Source organism: Bubalus kerabau, chromosome 5, assembly GCF_029407905.1.
Source record: "Bubalus kerabau isolate K-KA32 ecotype Philippines breed swamp buffalo chromosome 5, PCC_UOA_SB_1v2, whole genome shotgun sequence".
NCBI lineage: Eukaryota > Metazoa > Chordata > Mammalia > Artiodactyla > Bovidae > Bubalus > Bubalus kerabau.
In genome coordinates this window covers 100,308,434-100,329,674 of record NC_073628.1, presented here as the reverse complement: position 1 = coordinate 100,329,674, position 21,241 = coordinate 100,308,434, and the positions used below count along the sequence as shown (strand labels likewise).

The window sequence follows — 21,241 nt, the reverse complement described above, 5'->3', positions numbered from 1 at the left end:
CAGAAGGGAGTCCTACCTGTCACCCAAAGGAGAAGTGGAACCTCTATGAATATCTTCCTCTGTGTTGACATTTCAGTCAAAAAATGGGGGCAGATTCCCCTTGTCTTGTTCAGTCAGTCGTGTCTGACTTTGTGGCCCCACGGACTTCAGCATGCCAGGCTTCCCTGTCCTTCACTGTCTTTCAGAGTTTATTCAAACATCTCCATTGAGTTGATGATGCCATCCAACCATCTCGTCTAATGAGTTGTGTCCCCTACATGATAATTCTACATTTGCATCACGAATGAAATGTTTTTTAAAGTATAGTAGTTTTTTCATTGGTTTTGAACGAGGATTAATTATTTGCTTTAAAATTGACCAGACTGCTTAGCTCGTTTAAAAAATAAGCAAACTTCCAACTGAGCTGCTTTTCATAGTAGCAGAAAATTCAACCTGTAAAACTAGAATTTACTAAATAAACCAATTATGGTATAGTTATTATTCGGAAATATTTTTTCCCCTCATCCTTTAAATAGGTAAGTGCATTTAGAAATCTACTTGACTCTCTACTGCCACATGGACAATCCCATGTTGGCAGAAGTGCCTGCCTCTGGGCAACACTGTGGATTCCCAACTGCAGGAAGGACTTCTCTCCAGCCATTGCCTCTTGTCTGCAGCTCTTCCTTTCTGTGTCATTCACCTCTCCGGATTCATTCACCTCCTACTGGATCACGCCATCACTTAATAGTGATCCCCGCATCCCTGCCTCCAGTCAACAAAGCTTGTCTATAGCTCTTCACAGCAAAATTCCTCCCTATGTAGTTGCACGTCCTCTTTTTCTTCAGTCCACACCACTGAGACATCTGTAACCAAGGTCATCGTCTTGGTGAAGGCCAACAGGAAATTCTCTGCCTTTGTCTCACTCTGCTTGTCACCAGCATTTGATACAGTTGCCAGCTGTCTCCTTGAAATGCTTCATTATGGAGCTTCCAGGACCCCACACTCCTGGCTTTCTTTCAGCCTTATCTATGGCTCCTTATTCTTTGTTTGACCTTATCTCCCTATGCCCTGACGCTTGGCCTTTGGCCTTTCTTTGTCTGCACTCTGTCACTGACACCATTTCACCCACCACTGTGAACGCCACAGAGACTCTGATGACTCCCTTAAATGTAAGCTGTATCTCCACCCCTGGTTTCTCCCCTAAGCTCTCAGCTGGCAAATCCAATTGCCTACCTGACCACTCTGAGATGTATGACGCACATCTCAAATGTAATGTGTAGCAAACAACTCTCTGTTCTCCATCAAAACCTGCAATCCCCAGACTTGCATTCGGTAAACATTTGCTGAATAAATGCAGTTTAACAAAACAGGGCTTCAGAGGAGAGTGAACATCATTTGAAAAAATAAGGTGGTTTATCTAATACCCAGGTTTCCCAGGTGGTGCTAATGATAAAGAATCTGCCTGCCCATGTAGAAACCACAGGAGACGGTGGGTCATCCCTGGGTGGGGAAGATACCCTGGAAAAGTGGCAACCCACTCCAGTATTATTGCCGGGATAATCCCAAGGACAGAGAAGCCTGGAGAGCTACAGCCCGTGGGGTCGCAGAGTCGGATTCGGAAACCACTGAGTCACTGTACATGCTCACATGCATTCAATACCTAATATGACCTGCCACATTCCGCTTTACCCTCCTCTTTTATGCACAATTGCTTCAATTCATCCAACCAATACTGAAGGTTTCTGTACCAGGCACTGGAGACAGCACAGAATCTCTGCACAGTATCCCACACTTCAGCTAAGTCGAGACACAATTAAAAAGAGCCCTCTGTGTTTTTTAAAGGGCTTCTCTACACTTTCCCTTCCAAAATAGTGTCTTTTACAAACACTTGTCTTTCTCCAGTTGCTAAATGAAATCTTTAGGAAGACGAGGGAAATGTTTCAAGTTGTGAGAATTCCACTTCTGAAAACCAGATTTGATCTTCCCAGGTCGGCTACACGGCCTGGGTCCTCCCAGCCGCTCAGTGTCGGCAGGAGTGAGAGAAAGAAGGTCGTTAACAAAGATGGAAACGAAGGGAACTCGAGAAGACAGAAGGAAAGCGCTGCGCTAGGACGTCCAGCGCCCTCCTCCGGATGCCCAACCCGCCGGCTCCACTCTCCCGGACACCTCCTGGCGCTTCCTGGTTGCTGCTGCTGCTGCTGCTAAGGTGCGACCCCATAGACGGCAGCCCACCAGGCTCCGCCGTCCCTGGGATTCTCCAGGCAAGAACACTGGAGTGGGTTGCCATTTCCTTCTCCAATGCAGGAAAGTGAAAAGTGAATGTGAAGTTGCTCAGTCGTGTCCGACTTTTAGCGACCCCATGGACTGCAGCCTACCAGGCTCCTCCGTCCATAGGATTTTCCAGGAAAGAGTACTGGAGTGGGGTGCAGCTGCCAATCACGTGGAGGCTGGGCCGATCCCGCCCACCCTGCCGCTCGGGGCCCGCCCCCTCGTGATTGGTGGCTCCGGCGTCCTATCACTGCCGCGCTCGCTCCGGCGGCCCCCGTGGCCCATCCTCCGACGCCGTAAGGGGGCGGGGACTAGGGCCTCCTCAGGTTCCCTCCGCCCCCTGCCTACGCGCCGACCAGTAGGATTAGTCGTGGGCAGTCCTCAGGCCGAATCCCCGGCGTTACGTAACGGCCTCTGGAGCCTTTGCCCTCGCTCCCTCGCCTCCCTTTATGTAACCCGGGCGCTCCGGCGCGGACCCCGCCCCCGGGCCAATGGGGACCCGTAGAGCTGGCGGCGGCGGCCAATCGCGCTCCGCGAGGGTGGAGCCGTGTCACGTGGCGCGAGGGGGGCGTGGTGCCGGCGGTCGCCTGGCACGCGGCGGGCCTCGAGACCGCGCGCGGTCGGGTCCGCTGGGCTGAGCATCGCCGGCGGCGGCGGGTGAGCGCTCGGCCCGGGCCTGGTGGGCTCGGAGCCCGCCGGCCGCGGTCGCCTCAAGCCTGTCCTGCGCTGTAGGAACTTTGTGCTTCAAGTGGCTCCTTGCTCGGTTCTGTTCCTGGGTGCGCGGCGATTATTGAGGCTGCCGGGGCCGGAGCCTCCCCCAGGGCTGCTCACCCTAGGAGCCACAGCTGGGCTTCCGGAATCGAATTGTGTTTCTCTTGACACTTGTCACTTTTATTTCCACCCTCCCCCTTCAGGGTGGATTTCCGGTGAGCGGAGACATCCAAAATTGCAGGGAAATACTGGGGAGAAAAGTGCCCCGGGAGGAGCAGGGTCAGTAATTGCCCGCTAATGATGACTGATATTTCTAAGGCGGTGGCATGGACCACAGTGAGAAATATGGTTCGGTCGCCGATTGCAAAGTAGCAAAGAGCAGGCGACTGACTGAGGGCTGCTGGGCGAAAGATGGATCCCTGTGAAGATGTAGAAAGGTCCAGTGGTAAATCTGAGAACCCCAGGGGGAGTCAGCGTCATGAACTTGAAGGACCACAGGCCAGTGGTCCTGAGGCGCCCGGGAATGATGCTGCTGAGCTATGGAGCCAGAAATGCGAGCTGCGGAGCAAATTCGTGCAGACCAGCAACAGGTGAAATGATCTGATGAGTTTGTTGTTCTTTGCTGGGGCAGTAGAAGGGAAAGACGGGCTTCCATCTTTTTGCATTTTGTTTGTAAGCCTAGGAAAAAGTTTACCGGGAGTCTCCAGCAGCTTGGAATGAAATAACCCTGGAGACACTAAAGGAAATTATCTATATTAAGTAGGTAAAAAGTGGTTAGGGAATTGCTGACTCTAGGCTGAAGTGGGAATCAAACAGTAGAAAAGGTTTGATGTTTACCAATTTCTTGACCTGTGATTCCCCACATGTAAAAAGGGGGTAATAAATCTGTGAACTGAATGAGCTGATTCATGTTAAGTGCTCAGAAAGCAGGCATAGCCCGAAATACGCTGTTCAATGAAAGTTGACCTATTGTAATCCAAAATGTGAATTTAGAATTTTTTTTTTTTTTGATCTTACAGTGAACAGCAAGATCGAAACAGAGTTTCTGAAGAACTTAGAATGGTTGTCCAAGAAATGAAAAAATACTTCCCATCGAAAAGACATAGTAAACCAAGCACAGTGGATGCCCTTAACTATGCCCTTCTCTGTGTATACAGGGCACAAGGTAAACGGGCTGCCCAGAAAATCCAGTCTTGCACAAACATCACTGCTCATAGATGACACCCAGGCCAGAAGCATTGTCTGCTTGGTTTTAGGCACAGAAATGTTTTGAGTTTTTTATGCTGTTCTATGTGAGATGAGTAAATCTACACTGATGCCACCGGCATCTTAGTTTTTCAAATTAGCACTGTGTGCATGCGCTTCAGTCGTGTCTGACTCTTTGCAACCCCTAGTGCCTCTGCCAGGCGCCTCTGTCCATGGGATTCTCCAGGCAAGAATACTGGATTGGGTTGCCATGCCCATCTCCAGGGGAGCTTCCCAACCCAGGCATCGAATCTGCGTCTCCTGCTTGGCAGGTGGATTCTTTACCACAGAGCCATTCAGGAAGCCCTATTTGTGTAATAGTTTAGTATTTTTGTTGCAGTATTTTGCAGCTTTATTTTGGGAGAGTAAGAGTTTGGCATAACCACATTTTGGAGATTGTCTTTTTAAAGGAATATTGTCTTCTATGATTATTGGGGGGAAAATAGTTGGACTTTTAAAATGCAGTCATGTCATGTCAGGAATTTACCAAATTAAAATGGAATGGTTGTAAACACTTTTCTTTTGACAACTTTCTTCCCAAGAGATTTTAAAAATGCACATTCTGTAGCACAAACCTCTGTGGCTTCATGCTGCTGCTGCTGCTGCTAAGTCACTTCAGTTGTGTCCGACTCTGTGTGACCCCATAGATGGCAGCCCACCAGGCTCCCCCATCCCTGGGATTCTCCAGGCAAGAACACTGAAGGGGGTTGCCATTTCCTTCTCCAATGCATGAAAGTGAAAAGTGAAAGTGAAAGTGAAGTCGTGTCCGACTCTTAGCGACCCCACGGACTGCAGCCTACCAGGCACCTCCATCTATGGGATTTTCCAGGCAAGAGTACTGGAGTGGGGTGCCATCACCTTCTCCGTGTGGCTTCATAGATGATATATAATTCCTGAATACTAAAGTGATGTTTCTACCATACAAATCCCCTCTGTGTATATTGAGAATTTTTGGTTTCAGTACCTTGTTTTGGTACTTTAAATTTATCTTGTTCCCTATGAACCAGAACATGCCAAATTCATAAATTCAAAATCGTAAGTTTATACGACTGTCAGTGTTTTAGGTGAAAGAAAAAACTGATCTTTCAAGGAAAATATTCCAAGGTGCCCCTATCCTAAAAAAATTAGCCAACTGTAATCGTGATGAAAATGACTTCCTAAAGATATTGTTGTGAAACAGACTACCTATCTATTTTCCTGTGTTTCTTAGCAAACAGTGAGTCCTTCCAGATTCTCAGTCAGAACAGAGCACCTCAAGCTGATGTGACCTTGTACAGTCTGGAGGAGCTGGCCACTATTGCTTCAGAGCACACTTGCAAAAACACAGTAAGAATTCACAAATTTTGCCGTATCAGCCCGGGGTGGTTTTTCCTAGGGACCTTATCTTGATGTAAATTTTTAAAAGTGACAACTGAACCTTTCAGTAACCACAGTTTGAGGTAAACAACTGGAGAAAACTGCTAATGAGTCATCTTGAGTTTCTCTTGCCCTTGACAAAGAAAACATCTGAAAACAGGAAGCAGCACATGAGTGCTGGTCGGCTTTGCTTTGGTTCTGGTGTGCCTCTCTCTCCTAGCATCCCTGAGTTCTCCCAAATTAAGAAAAAGAAAAAAGCAACACTACAGAGTAATTTCCTGCATCGTATTCTAATCGCCAAATGTTGATTTCTATTTATATCATTCTTAGTTCCAATACCTACTACTCCAGGTTGTAACAACAGGATTTTATAGACCAGGTGAGTTGAGATGATGCCATCTTTTGTAAAATCTTGAAAGAGTTATTTAGTATTTATCTTTTCTTCATGTGGACAGAATAATTGAGGTTCATGTTTTGCTGACATGATGGAGATTACTTAATTTATGTATAGTGCATGCATGCTAAGTCACTTCAGTCATGTCCGACTCTTTGTGACCCCATGGACTGTAGCCTACCAGGCTCCTCTATTCATGGGGATCTCTAGTCAAGAATACTGGAGTGGATTGCCATGCCTTCCTCCAGGGAATCTTCCTAATGCAGGTCCCGAACCTGCATCTCTTATGTCTCCTGCATTGGCCGTCAGGTTCTTTACCACTGGCACCATCTGAGAAGCCCAATTTTTGTGTAGACCTCAACATAATCAGTCCTGAATATTCACTGGAAGGACCGGGGCTGAAGCTCCAATACTTTGGCCACCTGATGTGAAGAACCAACTCACTGGAAAAGACCCTGATTCTGAGAAGGATTGAGGGCAGGAGGAAAAGGGGACAACAGAGGATGAGATGGTTGGATGGCATCACCGAGTAGATGGAACAAGAGTTTGAACAAGCTCCAGGAGTTGGTGATGGACAGGGAAGCCTGGCCTGCTGCAGTCTATGGGGTTGCAAAGAGTCAGACACGACTGAGCGACTGAACTGAACAACATAATTGTAACTTAAAGATTTTATAATATTGGAGCACAAGATATCCCTAATGTTACATGCTTGTTTTACTATTAATAACTAGTGTGTTTATAGTATTGTAGTAAGTGCTATGGAAATTAAAAAAAAAAAAAGCTTTAGAAAAACGTTTTCAAGATCTTCAGATTAACACTAGAGAGGAAAACATATGCCAGTGCTAGGCAGTACAAACCGTGGCTGATTATAAGTAGATTATGTTTATGTCTAATGAAACGAAGTAGACAAACGATTCTTACGAGGTATGTCAAAGACAGCATCTTGGAGCAAGAAAATCTAGAGCTTGATCTTGAAGCCTAGATATGCACAGGCGAAGGGAAGACCATCCTCTTAGGGATACAGCACAGTTTGCAAAGAGGAAGGAATTGAGTGAACACAGTGTATAGTGTGAAACTGAAACTGTTAGTCATTCTCAGTCGTGTCCAGCTCTTTCTGACCCCATGGACTGTAGCCCGCCAGGAATTCTCCATGGAATTCTCCAAGCAAGAGTACTGAAGTGGGTTTCCACTCCCTTTTCCAAGGGATCTTCCTGACCCAAGGATTGAACCCACGTCTCCTGCATTGCAAGCAGATTCTTTACCGTCTGAGCCACCAGGGATTCACTGTTTAATAGGTATAGAATGAGCTGGTGTATCGTTTGGCAGAACTTACTTCAGAAGGAAAAATGCAGGTTTTACAGTGATAACTAAGAAGTATGTTGGAGAGTTTTGTTACCTTTGCCAGATGTATGTGTGTGTATATTTCAAGTTATTGATCATAGTAGATATCTAGATGAAATTTATTCAGGAAATGTTGCTAGTCATATCTCAACACCGTGCATTTATTTTGAATGTTTTTCATAGGATACCTTTGTGGCAGTGTTTTCACTTCTCTCTGGAAGGTTAGTGCACGTTTCTGAACTGGCTCCTTCGATCCTGAATTGTAAGAAAGAGTTCTTGGAGTCTTGTCATTTTGTTGAACTGCTTGCCCCCCAAGACATGAGGGTGTTCTACACGCACACTGCCCATGCTCAGCTTCCGTTCTGGAACAACTGGACACAAAGAGGTAATGGGACCAATATTCAGATGTTTATCTCAGCTGGTTAAGATCAGTTTCATTCTACCAGAAATAGTATACAAGTGAATGCATTATTCAGCAATGCAAATTATATGGTTTTTCTTATTTATTTTTAAAAGGCAAAGTGTGATGAAAATCACATTTTAAATGCTTCTAATGACATAAAGGTCCAATAAACTTGCTTTCATTTAGTCAACTTAATTTCACAGATTATATGCTATAAATATGGTTTCATTACAGCATGCTATATAGCAGGTTAATTGCTACAAAGGCTCTGTTTCCTTCACGTGAATACAATTCAATGTTTTTCCTCTTACACTGACTTCATTCTCTCTCTCTAGAGATAAGCTTCTCAAAGTTAGATCCCTTTCCAGTTTTCCTTCTGGAAAAACTGGAAAAAGTTTTGTTTTCCTTTGAAAATGCTGCTTTGCCTGAACTGGGGGATGGGGGATGGATTCCTACTCGAAATTTTCTTTGCCATCTTCTATCTCATGTCATCTTCCGTGCATTTGTTGATCCTTTCTCAGTTAGTTCAACCACTCAGTCATGTCTGATTCTCTGTGACCCCATGGACTGCAGCACGCCAGACTTCCCTGTCCTTCACTGTCTCCCAGAGCTTGCTCAAACTTATGTCCATCAAGTCGGTGATGCCATCCAACCATGTCATCCTCTGTCATCCCCTTCTCCTCCTGCCTTCAGTCTTTCCCAGCATCAGGGTCTTTTCCAGTGAGTCAGTTCTTCACATCAGGTGCCCAAAGTATTGGGGCTTTAGCTTCACATTAGTTTTTGAATGTTGAGTTTTAAGCCAACTTTTTCACTGTCCTCTTTCACTTTCATCAAGAGGCTCTTCAGTTCCTCTTCGCTTTCTGCCATACGGTGGTGTCATCTGCATATCTGAGATTATAGACACTTCTCCCAGCAGTCTTGATTCCAGCTTGTGCTTCATCCAGCCCAGCACTTCACATGATGTATTCTGCATATAACTTAAATAAATAGGGTGACAATATACATCCGGTTCTAACTGTTGCTTCTTGATCTGCATACAGATTTCTCAGGAGGGAGGTAAGTTCAGTTCAGTCGCTCAGTCATGTTCGATTCTCTGTGACCCCATGCACTGCAGCACACCAGGCTTCCCTGTCCATCACCAATTCCCAGAGCTTGTTCCAGCTTATGTCCATCAAGTCGGTGATGCTATCCAACCATCTCATCCTGTGTTCTCTCCTTCTCCTCCTGCCCTCAGTCTTTCCCAGCATCAGGGTCTTTTCCAATGAGTCAGTTCTTTGCATTAGGTGGTCAAAGTATTGGAGTTGCAGCTTCAGCGTCAGTCCTTCCAATGAATATTCAGGACTGATTTCCTTTAGGATTGACTGGTTTGATCTCCTTGCAGTCCAAGGGACTCTCAAGAGGCAGGTAAGGTGGTCTGGAATTCCCATCTCTTGAAGAATTTTCCACAGTTTTTTTTGATCCACACAGTCAAAGGCTTTGGCATAGTCAATAAAGCAGAAGCAGATGTTTTTTCTGAAACTGACAGAAATCCTTTTTCAAGTCACCCTTTATATCTTATTTCATACTTTTAATGAAACATCTTTTAAAGATTTTAGTATAGGTCAGCTTTCTTTTTGATCCCAAACCCTTTTCTCTTGTTTTGATTATTTTATTATGGTAAAAAAAAAAAAAACACATTCACAAAATTTACCATTGTAAGAGCTGACTCATTAGGAAAGACCCTGATGCTGGGAAAGATTGAAGTCAGGAGGAAAAGTGGGTGGAAGAGGATGAGATGGTTGGATGGCATCACTGACTTTATGGATATGAGTTTGAACAAACTCCAGGAGATGGTAAAGGACAGGGAAGCCTGGCATGCTGCAGTCCATGGAATTGCAGAGTCAGACATGACTTAACAACTGAACAACAGCCGTTTTTGAGTATATGGTTCAGCAGCGTAAAGTCTGTTCACACTGTTGTGAAGTGGATCCCCAGAACTTCATCCTACAGATCCAGATTTCTGTACTTTTTTCTGGTTTTCAGTCCACTGCCCAGCCCAGTGAAGATCAGTTTTACAAGCTTTTTTTTTTTTTTTTTTAACCACAGACCCTCTCTCTGTCCTCTGTACACGTTTTGTAGAAGCTTCGGAAAAGACACCTGTCACCCCTGCTTTTCTTCCAGCTCCTTCTCTCCTGTTTTGTTGTTCAGTCGCTCAGTCATGTCCTACTCTTTGTTTTTTTTTAATTTATTTTTAAATTTTATTTTATTTTTAAACTTTACAATATTGTATTGGTTTTGTCAAATATCGAAATGAATCCGCCACAGGTATACATGTGTTCCCCATCCTGAACCCTCCTCCCTCCTCCCTCCCCATACCATCCCTCTGGGTCATCCCAGTGCACCAGCCCCAAGCATCCAGTATCATGCATCGAACCTGGACTGGCGACTCATTCCATATATGATATTATACGTATTTCAATGCCATTCTCCCAAATCATCCCACCCTCTCCCTCTCCCACAGAGTCCAAAAGACTGTTCTATACATCAGTGTCTCTTTTGCTGTCTCGTATACTCTTTGTTACTACACGGTCTGCAGCATGCCAGGCTTCCCTGTCCTTCACCATCTCCCAGAGTTTGCTCAAACTAATTTCCATTGAGTCGGTGATGCTATCCAACCATGTCATCCTCTGTTGTCCCCTTCTCCTCCTGCCTTCAATCTTTCCCAGCATCAGGATCTTTTCCAATGAGTCAGCTCTTCACATTAGGTGCCCAAAGTATTGGAGCTTCAGCATCAGCCCTTCCAGTGACTGTTCAGGGTTGATTTCCTTTAGGATTGACTGGTTTGATCTCCTTTCAGTCTAAGGGACTCTTAAGAGTCTTCTCCAGCACCACAATTCAAACTCATCAGTTCTTTAGCACTCAGCTTCTTTATGGTCCAACTGTCACATCCATACATGACTACTGGAAAAACCATAGCTTTGAATATATAGACACTTTGTGGGCAAAGTGATGTCTCTGCTTTTTAATATGCTCTCTAGATTTGTCATAGCTTTCCTTCTTTCCTGTTGCCATCATTCAGAAACACTGATTTCATTTTTCTTCCTCTTTCCTAAATATGTGTTATCAAACTTTAGCTGTCCATATTTGTTTTTCTGCTTTTGTTTGTCATGTATTCATCCCGGGGACATTTATGCAGCTGTCTCTGTGGGCTGAGAGCTGTTCTAGGTGCTGAGGTACAACTGTGAGCAGAACCCACATGTGGGACTGTTCACCAGCTCTTTTCTCATTTACCTTTCAGTATCACCCTACTGTCTCTGTCTGATTTTTTCACCTTCTTATCTTTGCTAATTATTTAATATTTTCCCTACTTGTGAAAACATACTAGTTTCTGAAATTGTTGTCTTTCACACCTAAACATTAACTTGCTCCATAAAGACGGTGTCCATCTCGTTCACTCCTGACACTGTGCTTTTGCCTTAGGAACCCCAAGGATCCAGACTCTCCCCAAGAGCCATTTTTTAGCCCCCACACTGCTCCTGGCTTATGCATGTGTTGCCTCCTTCTGTCCGTTCCTTTGAGTTCAGAGAACATTAAGAGGACATAGGAAGCTGTATAACTCAGTGGTCGTCAGGTCTGGCCCAGTGTCAGAGCACGTTTCCACTTAGGTTTGTCATATAGACCTCTGAGAAGGAGCTGACCACTCTTTCTTTAGAACACAGCTTCAGCAACAAGAACTTGCACACACTCGCCCAGGTGTGGAAGTGACTGTGGGCACCCGTCTACTGTTTGAGATCCCATAGGCTGACGTTCTGTGTTTGAGGACTCCTGGGGAGTGCAGCTGAATTCAGATGCCTGATGCATAAATAGTGCAGGCGAGTTTACCTTACAGTAGAGTTGCAGTATTTTTTATGTGCAAGAAATTTTAACCTTGGAATCTGAAGGTCTGAGTTTCAAATTGAATTATGTCCCTTCATGAACCTTGGACTCTTTGAAAGTTCTCTGGGCTACAAGGAAATCAAACCAGTCAACCCTAAAGGAAATCAGTCCTGAATATTCACTGGAAGGACTGATGCTGAAGCTGAAGCTCCAATACTTTGGCCACCTGATGTGAAGAGCCGACTCATTGGAAAAGACCCTAATCTTGGGAAAGATTGAAGGCAGAAGGAGAAGGGGGTGACAGAGGACGAGATGGTTGGATGGCATCACTGACTCAATGGACATGAATTTGAGCAGGCTCTGGGAGATGGTGAAGGACAGGGAAGCCTGGCATGCTGCAGTTCACGGGGTGGCAAAGAGACATGACCTAGCGACCGAACTTGTGAACCTTGGAGGCCACCTGGCTTCTCATCGTAAAATGAGAATCTTAGTTTCTGATGTGCCTGTTAATACAGGGTTGCCGAGAGGACCTAGCAGTCAGTGGGTAAGTGAAGCCCTGGGGATGTTTGGAGCATCCACAGCATCAAGGCTTATCTTTACTGCTGTCATCTATTGAGTGGTTACTGGTTGTCAAGATCCCTTCTTGATGCTTTAGTGGAGTAACCCAGTTAACCTTCACAAAGACTTCTCCAGTGGACCGACACAGTAACTGTGTTGATTTGTGTGTGCTTAGAAGCAGGGCAGTTATGGTTATGGAACAGGGGTTGAGAGGAGCCCTCAACCCGCATCACGGGCCTGGCCGGAAGGAGCAAGGCCAAAGGAGGGCTGGGGGCAGGAGCTCAGGCTGCAGTGCAGCTTAGAGAGCAGCTGGGCCAGGCACCTAAAGGGGGTCCAAACTCCACATGCTAGAGGATCCTCGCCTCTGGATGGAGTAGTCCTATCTGCGAGCCCCTCAGTGCGTGGCCTGGGAATTGGGTGGCAGTCAGGTCCCCCACAGTCAAGAGCTGAGCCATTTCTGGGCTGCCACAGTCACAGGTGCCGGTGTCACACTGCCTGTCAGTATGGAGCGGCCTTTACCTTGGCGCCGTGAATCCAGAGCCCCTTTGACAGCTTGGCTGCTGGGACTGCACCTTAAAGCGGGAAACCTCGCCCCAGACAAAGCTAAGCACTTGAAAGTGGCCCCACGGCATGGCTCCCGTCTGACCCTGGCTCCCCCAGTCTGATCTGAAAGTCAGATCAGGAAACTAAGGATGTTTTTGAAACATCCTTCTCTTGCCTTAATTCCTCCATGATTTATTTGAGCCTTGAGTGAAACAGTTTTTATGTTGAGACAACAGGACATCTTAGAGAAATGAATTTCTTTACCTTATTTTTTCACTTCTTTTTCTCACTGTGTTCAGTTGTGTCTGACTCTGCGACGCTTTTAACTGTTGCCCACCTGGTTCCTCTGTTCATGGAATTCTCCAGGCAGGAATACTGGAGTGGGTAGCCATTCCCTTCTCCAGGGGATCTTCCCAACCCAGGGATCAAATCCGCATCTTTTGTGTCTCCTGCATCACAGGCCGATTCTTTACCTCTGAGCCATCCGGGCAGCTCACTTTGTCAAGTTCTTTCCTTTATTTCTCATGGATATTCTGTAAGAACTTCTGGTTTCAGGATTCTGGGACTGCAGCTCTTAGAGTTTCATGAATTATGATAGTTTGGTCATCAGTCCACTTACTTTTAAACTGGAGGTTTTTAAAAAGTCATAAACACTTTTCTTGATTATTCAGAAGTCCAGTTTCTGACTCTTGCTAATGATCCTTCCCTCAGGGATATAAATGCCTGGACTATATTTGGTATTTTGGGTCTTTAGAATTCTCATTGTAAATGCTCCTTCAGTGTATTTTAAAAAAAATATTTCCTTGGTTCCTATAACTGGGGACTGTTCACTCCAGTGAACAAATGTTCAAGATATATAATTAGGGAGACTCACCAGACAAAAGTAATCAACAATACCTGAGAATAGACTCAGTTTCCTGCTGTGTCCTAAGGTGGGCAAATTTAAAGGTTTCTGAATTACCCCCTTATAAATCAGTAAAACAAATGCAAAAGTTTATAAAACTGAAGCAGAACCTTTGGCATGAGAGTTGTGAGGGGAAAAATTTATTTCTGTCTTTCCATTGTGCTGGGTCCTCATTGTGGCTCAAAGGCTCTCTAGTCCAGAGCACAGGCTCTAGAGCAGTGAATCTATTTGCAGCGAATGGAGTCTTATTTCCCTGACCAGGGATCAAACCCAACTCCCCTGCGTTGGAAGCCAGATTCTCAACCCCTAGATCACCAGGGAAATCCCGAGAAAATGTTATTAATGACACTGAATTGGTACCACTTTCTGGAACTTAGTTTGCCAACATATTATGAGAGTCATGAAATGATCATATCGCTTAGGTACACAGCTCTGGGAAATTTATCCAAGGAAAGAAAACACAATGGAAAAAATGTATTATATACCCTATACCCAAAAGCTCTATGTAGTCTAAATTCCAAGTCTTTGAGACGTGTCCAAACTATTACCATGGCGTGGAATATCACCAGCAAAATACTTGTGTCACAGGATGACTGTATTGGCGTTTAAAGCAGTGAGTGCAGGCAGGTGTAGAAACACAGACAGAACTGCAGGAGATGACAGGGAAAGGCCATCCTCAGCGGCTCTCAGGGCCTCTCCTGAGGGCTGCTGATCAGCAGGAAAGCCCTGGGTAAATCCTGGATGGGATGAGATCTTGGTAAAGGGGAGAAGAGTCCTATTTTAAGAGTAGCTCTGTCTCTTAAAAGAGCGTCCTGTTTGGTTAGTGGTGCTTTGAGGGGGAGCCACCCAGGGCAGGACACTGACGGGTGTCTTTGTTTCTAGTGGCCTCACAGTATGAATTGGCACCGGTGAAGTCCTTCTACTGCAGAATCGGGTGAGTATGGGGGCTCCCTGAGGCCAGGAGCAGTGGGTTAGGCTCTGATTATATTTTAATTTTTTCTTGATGTGTGGCTTATCCCTGGGTTGGGAAGATCCCCTGGAGTAGGAAATGGCAACCCACTCCAGTATTCTTGCCTGGAGAATCTCATGGACAGAGGAGCCCGGTGAGATACATACAATCCATGGCGTCACATGCGCACGCACATGAAAAAACAGTGCTGATTTACAGTGTTTCAGGTGTGCAGCAGAGTGATTCAGTTATATATACGCATACTAAGTCACTTCAGTTGTGTCAGACTCTTTGCAGCCCTGTGGACTGTAGCCCTTCAGGCTCCTCCATCCATGGGATTCCCCAGGCAAGGATAACGGAGTGCCCTCCTCTAGGGGATCTTCCTGACCCAGGGACCAAACCCATGTCTCTTAGATCTCCTGCCTTGGCAGGTGAGCTCTTTACCACTAGTGCCATCGTTCACGTGTGCATGCCAGTGCTAAGTCGCTCCAGTCATGCTTGACTTTCTGCGACCCTACCTGTAGCCCGCCAGGCTCCTCTGTCCATGGGGTTCTCCAGGCAAGAATACTGGAGTGGGTTGCCATGCCCTCCTCCCAGGATCTTCCGCACCCAAGGATCCAACCCCCATCTCCTGTGTCTCCTGCCTTAGCAGGCGGTTTCTTTACCACTAGCACCACTATTCACATATATATTCTTTTCCAGATTCTTTTTCATTACTGGTTATTACATGATAATTGAATATAGTTCCTTATGCTGTGTAGGAGGTCTTTGTTGTTTATCTGTTTTATATATAGTCGTCTGTATCTGTTAATCCCAAATTCCAAGTTTACCCCTCTGATTTTATTTAGCACTTATTTTGATTCTTCTGTATTCAGCTAGGTCTTCCATGGATACAAGAGACAAGACCTGGTTCTTGCTACAAGGAGTTCTTATATTTTAACTGAGAAGATACATGTACCCATGAGAAAAGTAGATAGTAATACAATAGGAGAAAAGACCGGAAAGATCACTCAGATCTGAAGCCCACTGTTGTCTGGGGCCTTTTTGGTTTTGTTTGGTTTTTGTTTTTCGGTCACATTTAAAATTAATTTTTGCAACTTTGAACAACCTTAAAGCAAGATAGGCATATTTATGAGAAGACTTAAAGACTTCCCTAGTGGCTCAGCTGGTAAAGAATCCACCTGCAATGCGGGAGACCTGGGTTCAATCCCTGGGTTGGGAAGATCTCTTGGAGAAGGGAACAGCTACCCCACTCCAGGATTCTGGCCTGGAGAATTCCATGGACTGTATAGTCCGTGGGGTCGCAAAGAGTTAAGACACAACTGAGCAACTTTCACTAAAAGGTCCAGAGACAGAGAACTAGAAAAAAAGAGATCAAAAGTTTAATTGTAATTGATTTCTGGTAGAATTTATTAGTGATTTTTTTTCTCCTTTAAGTTTACTATGACATGTTAATGTTTGTTGTTGTTTGATCACTCAGGCGTGTGCGACTCTTTTGCCACCCCATGGACTGTAGCCTGCCAGCTCTTCTGTCTGTGGGATTTTCCAGGCAAGAATACTGGGGTGGATTGCCATTTCCTCCTGCAGGGGATCTTCCCTTCCCAGGGATCAAACCCGTGTCTGCTGCATTGGCAGGCAGATTCTTTACCACTGGGCTGCTGGGAGAGCCCTTCATAGTAAAAGAAAAAAACATTTAAAAATGACATTGTGATCACCAACATTAGTGTTGAAGTTACTGTTAATAAATAGCCTTGATATTTAGAGAAGAAAAATCCTTGTAATAGATCATTCAGACACTCCATGGACTTGGGGGGACCTGGGCTAATAGTATTCAAATGTTTGGGGTGGGGTAACCTGGAATGGTGTAGGGGAGGAGGCCCATGCTGGTTCCCTTTGTCACGCGCTGGTGAGTTGTTCATGAAGATCTGAGAGCAGTGCCTGCCAAATCGTAAGCGTTGTATGTGTTTGTTACTCTAGTAATAGACAGGTAGGTGCCTTTCAGGTGCTTTTTCTGAGGCGAGCACTGTGGTGCTAGGATCAAAACAAAGTTCTGCCCTCATGGATTTTGTGTTCTATAGGATGGGGGCTAATTGTAAACAGCTGTGTAAATATACATATGTCAGTGGTAGTAAGTTCCGTGTAGAACCGTGAGCTGAGTAAGGGGGTTCCGGGCAGTGGAGAGGTTGCCAGTGTATTCACAGTGGTCAAGGAACTCTTCTCTAGTTAGAGGCCTAACTGACCAGAGCCCTGAAGGAGGTGAGGAAGCAGCGTGTTTGAGAGAAGACATTCTGGGCGAGGACAGAGACCCTGGGCAGAGCATGCCTGGCTCCTGGGAGGATGGGGATGGAGTGGGTGGAAAAGACAAGGAAGCAGGGGCAGAGACCATAGGGCACGCTGACTCCTGGATGAAACGTTTGTTCAGGGTAGCCACTTAATTATTTTTAAAACTCCCGAGAATTTTCAAAATAATATAAAAACTAGTATAATGAACTGACATGTACTGATCATTTGGCATGAATAACTTTAACCGTGGCCAGGCCTGCACCAGGCAGGGGAGTGGCGGTGCTGGATCTGTCTTTTGAACAAGAATGTAGAAAGGAGGGGGTGCCTGGGGGCTGGCTTGGGGGCACTGGTCCCAAGGGACCCTGTTACGTGATGCTTGGTTTAGACACATGAAATGAGATGGACGGCTCTGCCTGTCTCTCTTCCCAGCAGGAGTGGACAGTCATGCTGGAATCAGTGACCAGTTCACACTCAGAGTGATGAGCCAGGTTTCCAGAAAACCTCTTACTCATCGAATAACAAACAAGTATCATTGCCCTTGGGTACTAAACATTTAAACTAACATTTCCCTTCTTTTAAAAATAAATATGTTTAATACTGCTCTGTTTATGATGGATAAACCAAGAAGGTCCTACTGTATAGAACAGGGAGCGCTGCTCAATGTTATGTGGCAGCCTGGATGGGAGAGGAGTTTGGGGAAGAATGGATACATGTATATGTGTGGCCAAGTCCCTTTGCTGTTCACCTGAAACTGTCTGTCACAACATTGTTAATCAGCTATCCCCGACTACAAACTAAAGTTTTAAAAAGTAAATAAATATGTTCAGGCATTTGAGACTTGGACATATCTCCCTTGAAAATTACTGAACATTTTCCCTGGCCTCGTTTCACCTTGGACTAAGTGGACGCTTCATGACCAGCACTAACCACTCTTTGCTTCTTCAGTGGAGGTGAAGCCAGGGAGCTGCAGCGGCCTTACTGCCCATTCCGGATCACCCCCTACTTGATTCACATGCACAGCTCGGCCCTCACGGAGCCTGAGCCCTGCTGTCTCTCGCTGGTGGAGAAGATTCACTCGGGCTACCAAGGTAAGTCGGGAGTATCTGCGTTCAGTTCAGGTGTGACGCGTCCATGCATCAGAAAGGAGCGTGAGAGCCCACCTCTTCCCTGAGCCCAGTCTCCCAGCGTCTCTGTCTGCCAGCCTTGACTTCTGGGGCTGGTGTCTCCTTCAAGGACAGCAGGGCCACCGGGTCCAAGCATAGAGTTGGCCACAGATACACAGTCTTCTATCCTTTCTCTGCTGATGACCATCCTGTGGTCTTTTGCTTCTGTCTTGTGTGACATAGGAGCCCTGAAACTGTTGCACAGAGAAACCACAAGAATGAGTTTAGGTTTTTTAAGTGTTTTGAAAGCCCCCCTGAGTACAGTGTAGTTTGTTTTCTGATGGCGTAACTACATTGCTAAATTCACATATCAGTATAGAAGCAGCTTCCATTCATTATATTTTGAAATTGTAGTTGATTCTGCTTGTAACGTGACACATGCTTTTTTGGAATTTATCATCCTGTGCAAAAAAATTCACACAAATCACAGGACTTAGGGACAAGAGTTGTTTTGTTGTGTAATCATTAGCTCCAGGCTTGAAGAAAGTTAGTCTTAAAGATTGTTGTCATAACAACTCAGAATTTAAGAAAAAACATCTTATGTGACTTAGACAAAGCAGTGTAGAAAAAAATGTTTGTCCCTTTCTCTTCTTCAAGGGCCCTGGACTCCTTTCTTGTGCTGGGGGCTGGGGAGAGGCAGACTCCTTGTCAATCTACCTAAGAATTAACTCTCTCAATCTCACATCCTAATTTTTTGCTTAGTTACATGCAACCTCCCAGTTCAGTTCAGTCGCTCAATCGTGTCTGACTCTTTGTGACCCCATGGACTGCAGCATGCTAGGCCTCCCTGTCCATCACCAACTCCCGGAGTTTACGCAAACTCATGTACATTGAGTCAGTGATGCCATCCAACCATCTCATCCTGTCATCCCCTTCTCCTCCTGCCTTCAATCTTTCCCAACATCAAGGTCTTTTCCAATGAGTCAGCTCTTCGCATCAGGTGGCCAAACTATTGGAGTCTCAGCTTCAACATCAGTCCTTCCAATGAACACCCAGGACTGATATCCTTTAGGATGGACTGGTTGGATCTCCTTGCAGTCCAAGGGACTCTCAAGAGTCTTCTCCAACACCACAGTTCAAAAGCATCAATTCTTCGGCACTCAGCTTTCTTTATAGTCCAACTCTCACATCCATACATGACTATTGGAAAAACCATAGCCTTGACTAGACGGACCTTTGCTGACAAAGTAATGTCTCTGCTTTTTAATATGCTGTCTAGGTTGGTCATAACTTTCCTTCCAAGGAGTAAGCATCTTTTAATTTCATGGCTGCAATGAGCATCTGCAGTGATTTTGGAGCCCCCCAAAATAAAGTCAGCCACTGTTTGCCCATCTATTTGCTATGAAGTGATGGCACTGGATGCCATGATCTTAGTTTTCTGAATGTTGAGCTTTAAGCCAGCTTTTTCACTTTCCTCTTTCACTTTCATCAAGAGGCTTTTTAGTTCCTCTTCACTTTCTGCCATAAGGGTGGTATCATCTGCATATCTGAAGTTATTGATATTTCTCCCAGAAATCTTGATTCCAGCTTGTGCTTCCTCCAGCCCAGGGTTTCTAATGATATACTCTGCATATAAGTTAAATAAGCAGGGTGACAGTATATAGCCTTGACGAATTCCTTTTGTTATTTGGAACCAGTGTGTTGTTCCATGTCCAGTTCTAACTGTTGCTTCCTGACATGCATACAGGTTTCTCAAGAGGCAGGTCAGGTGGTCTGGTATTCCCATCTCTTTCAGAATTTTTGTACAGTTTATTGTGATCCACACAGTCAAAAGCTTTGGCATAGTCAAGAAAGCAGAAATAAATGTTTTTCTGGAACTCTTGCGTTTTTGATGATCCAGTGGATGTTGGCAATTTGATCTCCGGTTCCTCTGCCTTTCCTAAAACCAGCTTGAACATCTGGAAGTTCATGGTTCACATATTGCTGAAGGCTGGCTTGGAGAATTTTGAGCATTACTTTACTAGCGTGTGAGATGAGTGCAATTGTGCGGTAGTTTGAGCATTCTTTGGCATTGCCTTTCTTTGGGATTGGAATGAAAACTGACCTTTTCCAGTCCTATGGCCACTGCTGAGTTTTCCAAATTTGCTGGCATATTGAGTGTAGCACTTTCACAGCATCATCTTTTAGGATTTGAAATAGCTCAACTGGAATTTCATTCCCTCCACTAGTTTGTTCATAGTGGTGCTTCCTAAGGCCCACTTGGCTTCATATTCCAGGATGTCTGGCTCTAGGTCAGTGATCACACCATCATGATTATCTGGGTCATGAAGATCTTTTTTGTACAGTTCTTCTGTGTATTCTTGCCACCTCTTCTTAATATCTTCTGCTTCTGTTAGGTCCATACCATTTCTTTTTTGAGCCCATCTTTGTGTGAAATGTTCCCTTGGTATCTCTAATTTTCTTGAAAGAAAGAAAGTGAAGTCACTCAAGTCGTGTCCAACTCTTTGCAACCCCATGGACTATAGCCTACCGGGCTCCTCTGTCCATGGGATTTTCCAGGCAATAGTACTGGAATGGATTGCCATTTCCTTCTCCAGCGGATCTTCCCGACCCAGGGATCGAACCCAGGTGTCCCGCATTGTAGAAAGACACGTTATCATCTGAGCCACCAGGGAAGTCCTAATTTTCTTGAGGAGATCTCTAGTCTTTCCCATTCTGTTGTTTTCCTCTATTTCTTTGCATTGATCGCTGAGGAAGGTTTTCTTATCTCGCCTTGCTATTCTTTGGAACTCTGCATTCAGATGCTTATATTTTTCCTTTTCTCCTTTGCTTTTCGCTTCTCTCCTTTTCACAGCCATTTGTAAGGCCTCCTCAGACAGCCATTTTGCTTTTTTGCATTTCTTTTCCACGGGGATGGTCTTGATCCCTGTCTCCTGTACAGTGTCACAAACCTTTGTCCATAGTTCATCAAGCACTCTATCACATCTAGTCCCTTAAATCTATTTCTCACTTCCACTGTATAATCATAAGGGATTTGATTTAGGTCATACCTGAATGGTCTAGTGGTTTTCCCTACTTTCTTCAATTTCAGTCTGAATTTGGCAATAAGGAGTTCATGATCTGAGCTATAGTCAGCTCCTGGTCTTGTTTTTACTTACATAGAGCTTCTCCATCTTTGGCTGCAAAGAATATAATCAATCTGATTTCGGTGTTGACCATCTGTAGAATCTTCTCTTGTGTTGTTGGAAGACAGTGTTTGCTATGACCAATGAATTCTCTTGGCAAGACTCTATTAGCCTTTGCCCTGCTTCATTCCATATTCCAAGGCCAAATTTGCTTGTTACCCCAG

The 21,241-nt window shown here is 45.1% G+C and overlaps 1 protein-coding gene across 1 annotated transcript in view; it reads left to right on the top strand.

Moving 5' to 3' along the window:
- The first annotated feature begins 2,837 nt into the window (after positions 1-2,837).
- The window catches only part of PER3 (period circadian regulator 3), a 68,857-nt gene continuing 50,453 nt past the window's right edge, over positions 2,838-21,241 (top strand). Inside the window, 6 exon segments of the mRNA XM_055583784.1 lie at positions 2,838-3,548; positions 3,978-4,123; positions 5,414-5,529; positions 7,478-7,679; positions 14,440-14,491; positions 17,735-17,877. Of these exon segments, the coding sequence (XP_055439759.1) occupies positions 3,370-3,548; positions 3,978-4,123; positions 5,414-5,529; positions 7,478-7,679; positions 14,440-14,491; positions 17,735-17,877 (838 nt within the window). The 5' untranslated portion in view covers positions 2,838-3,369.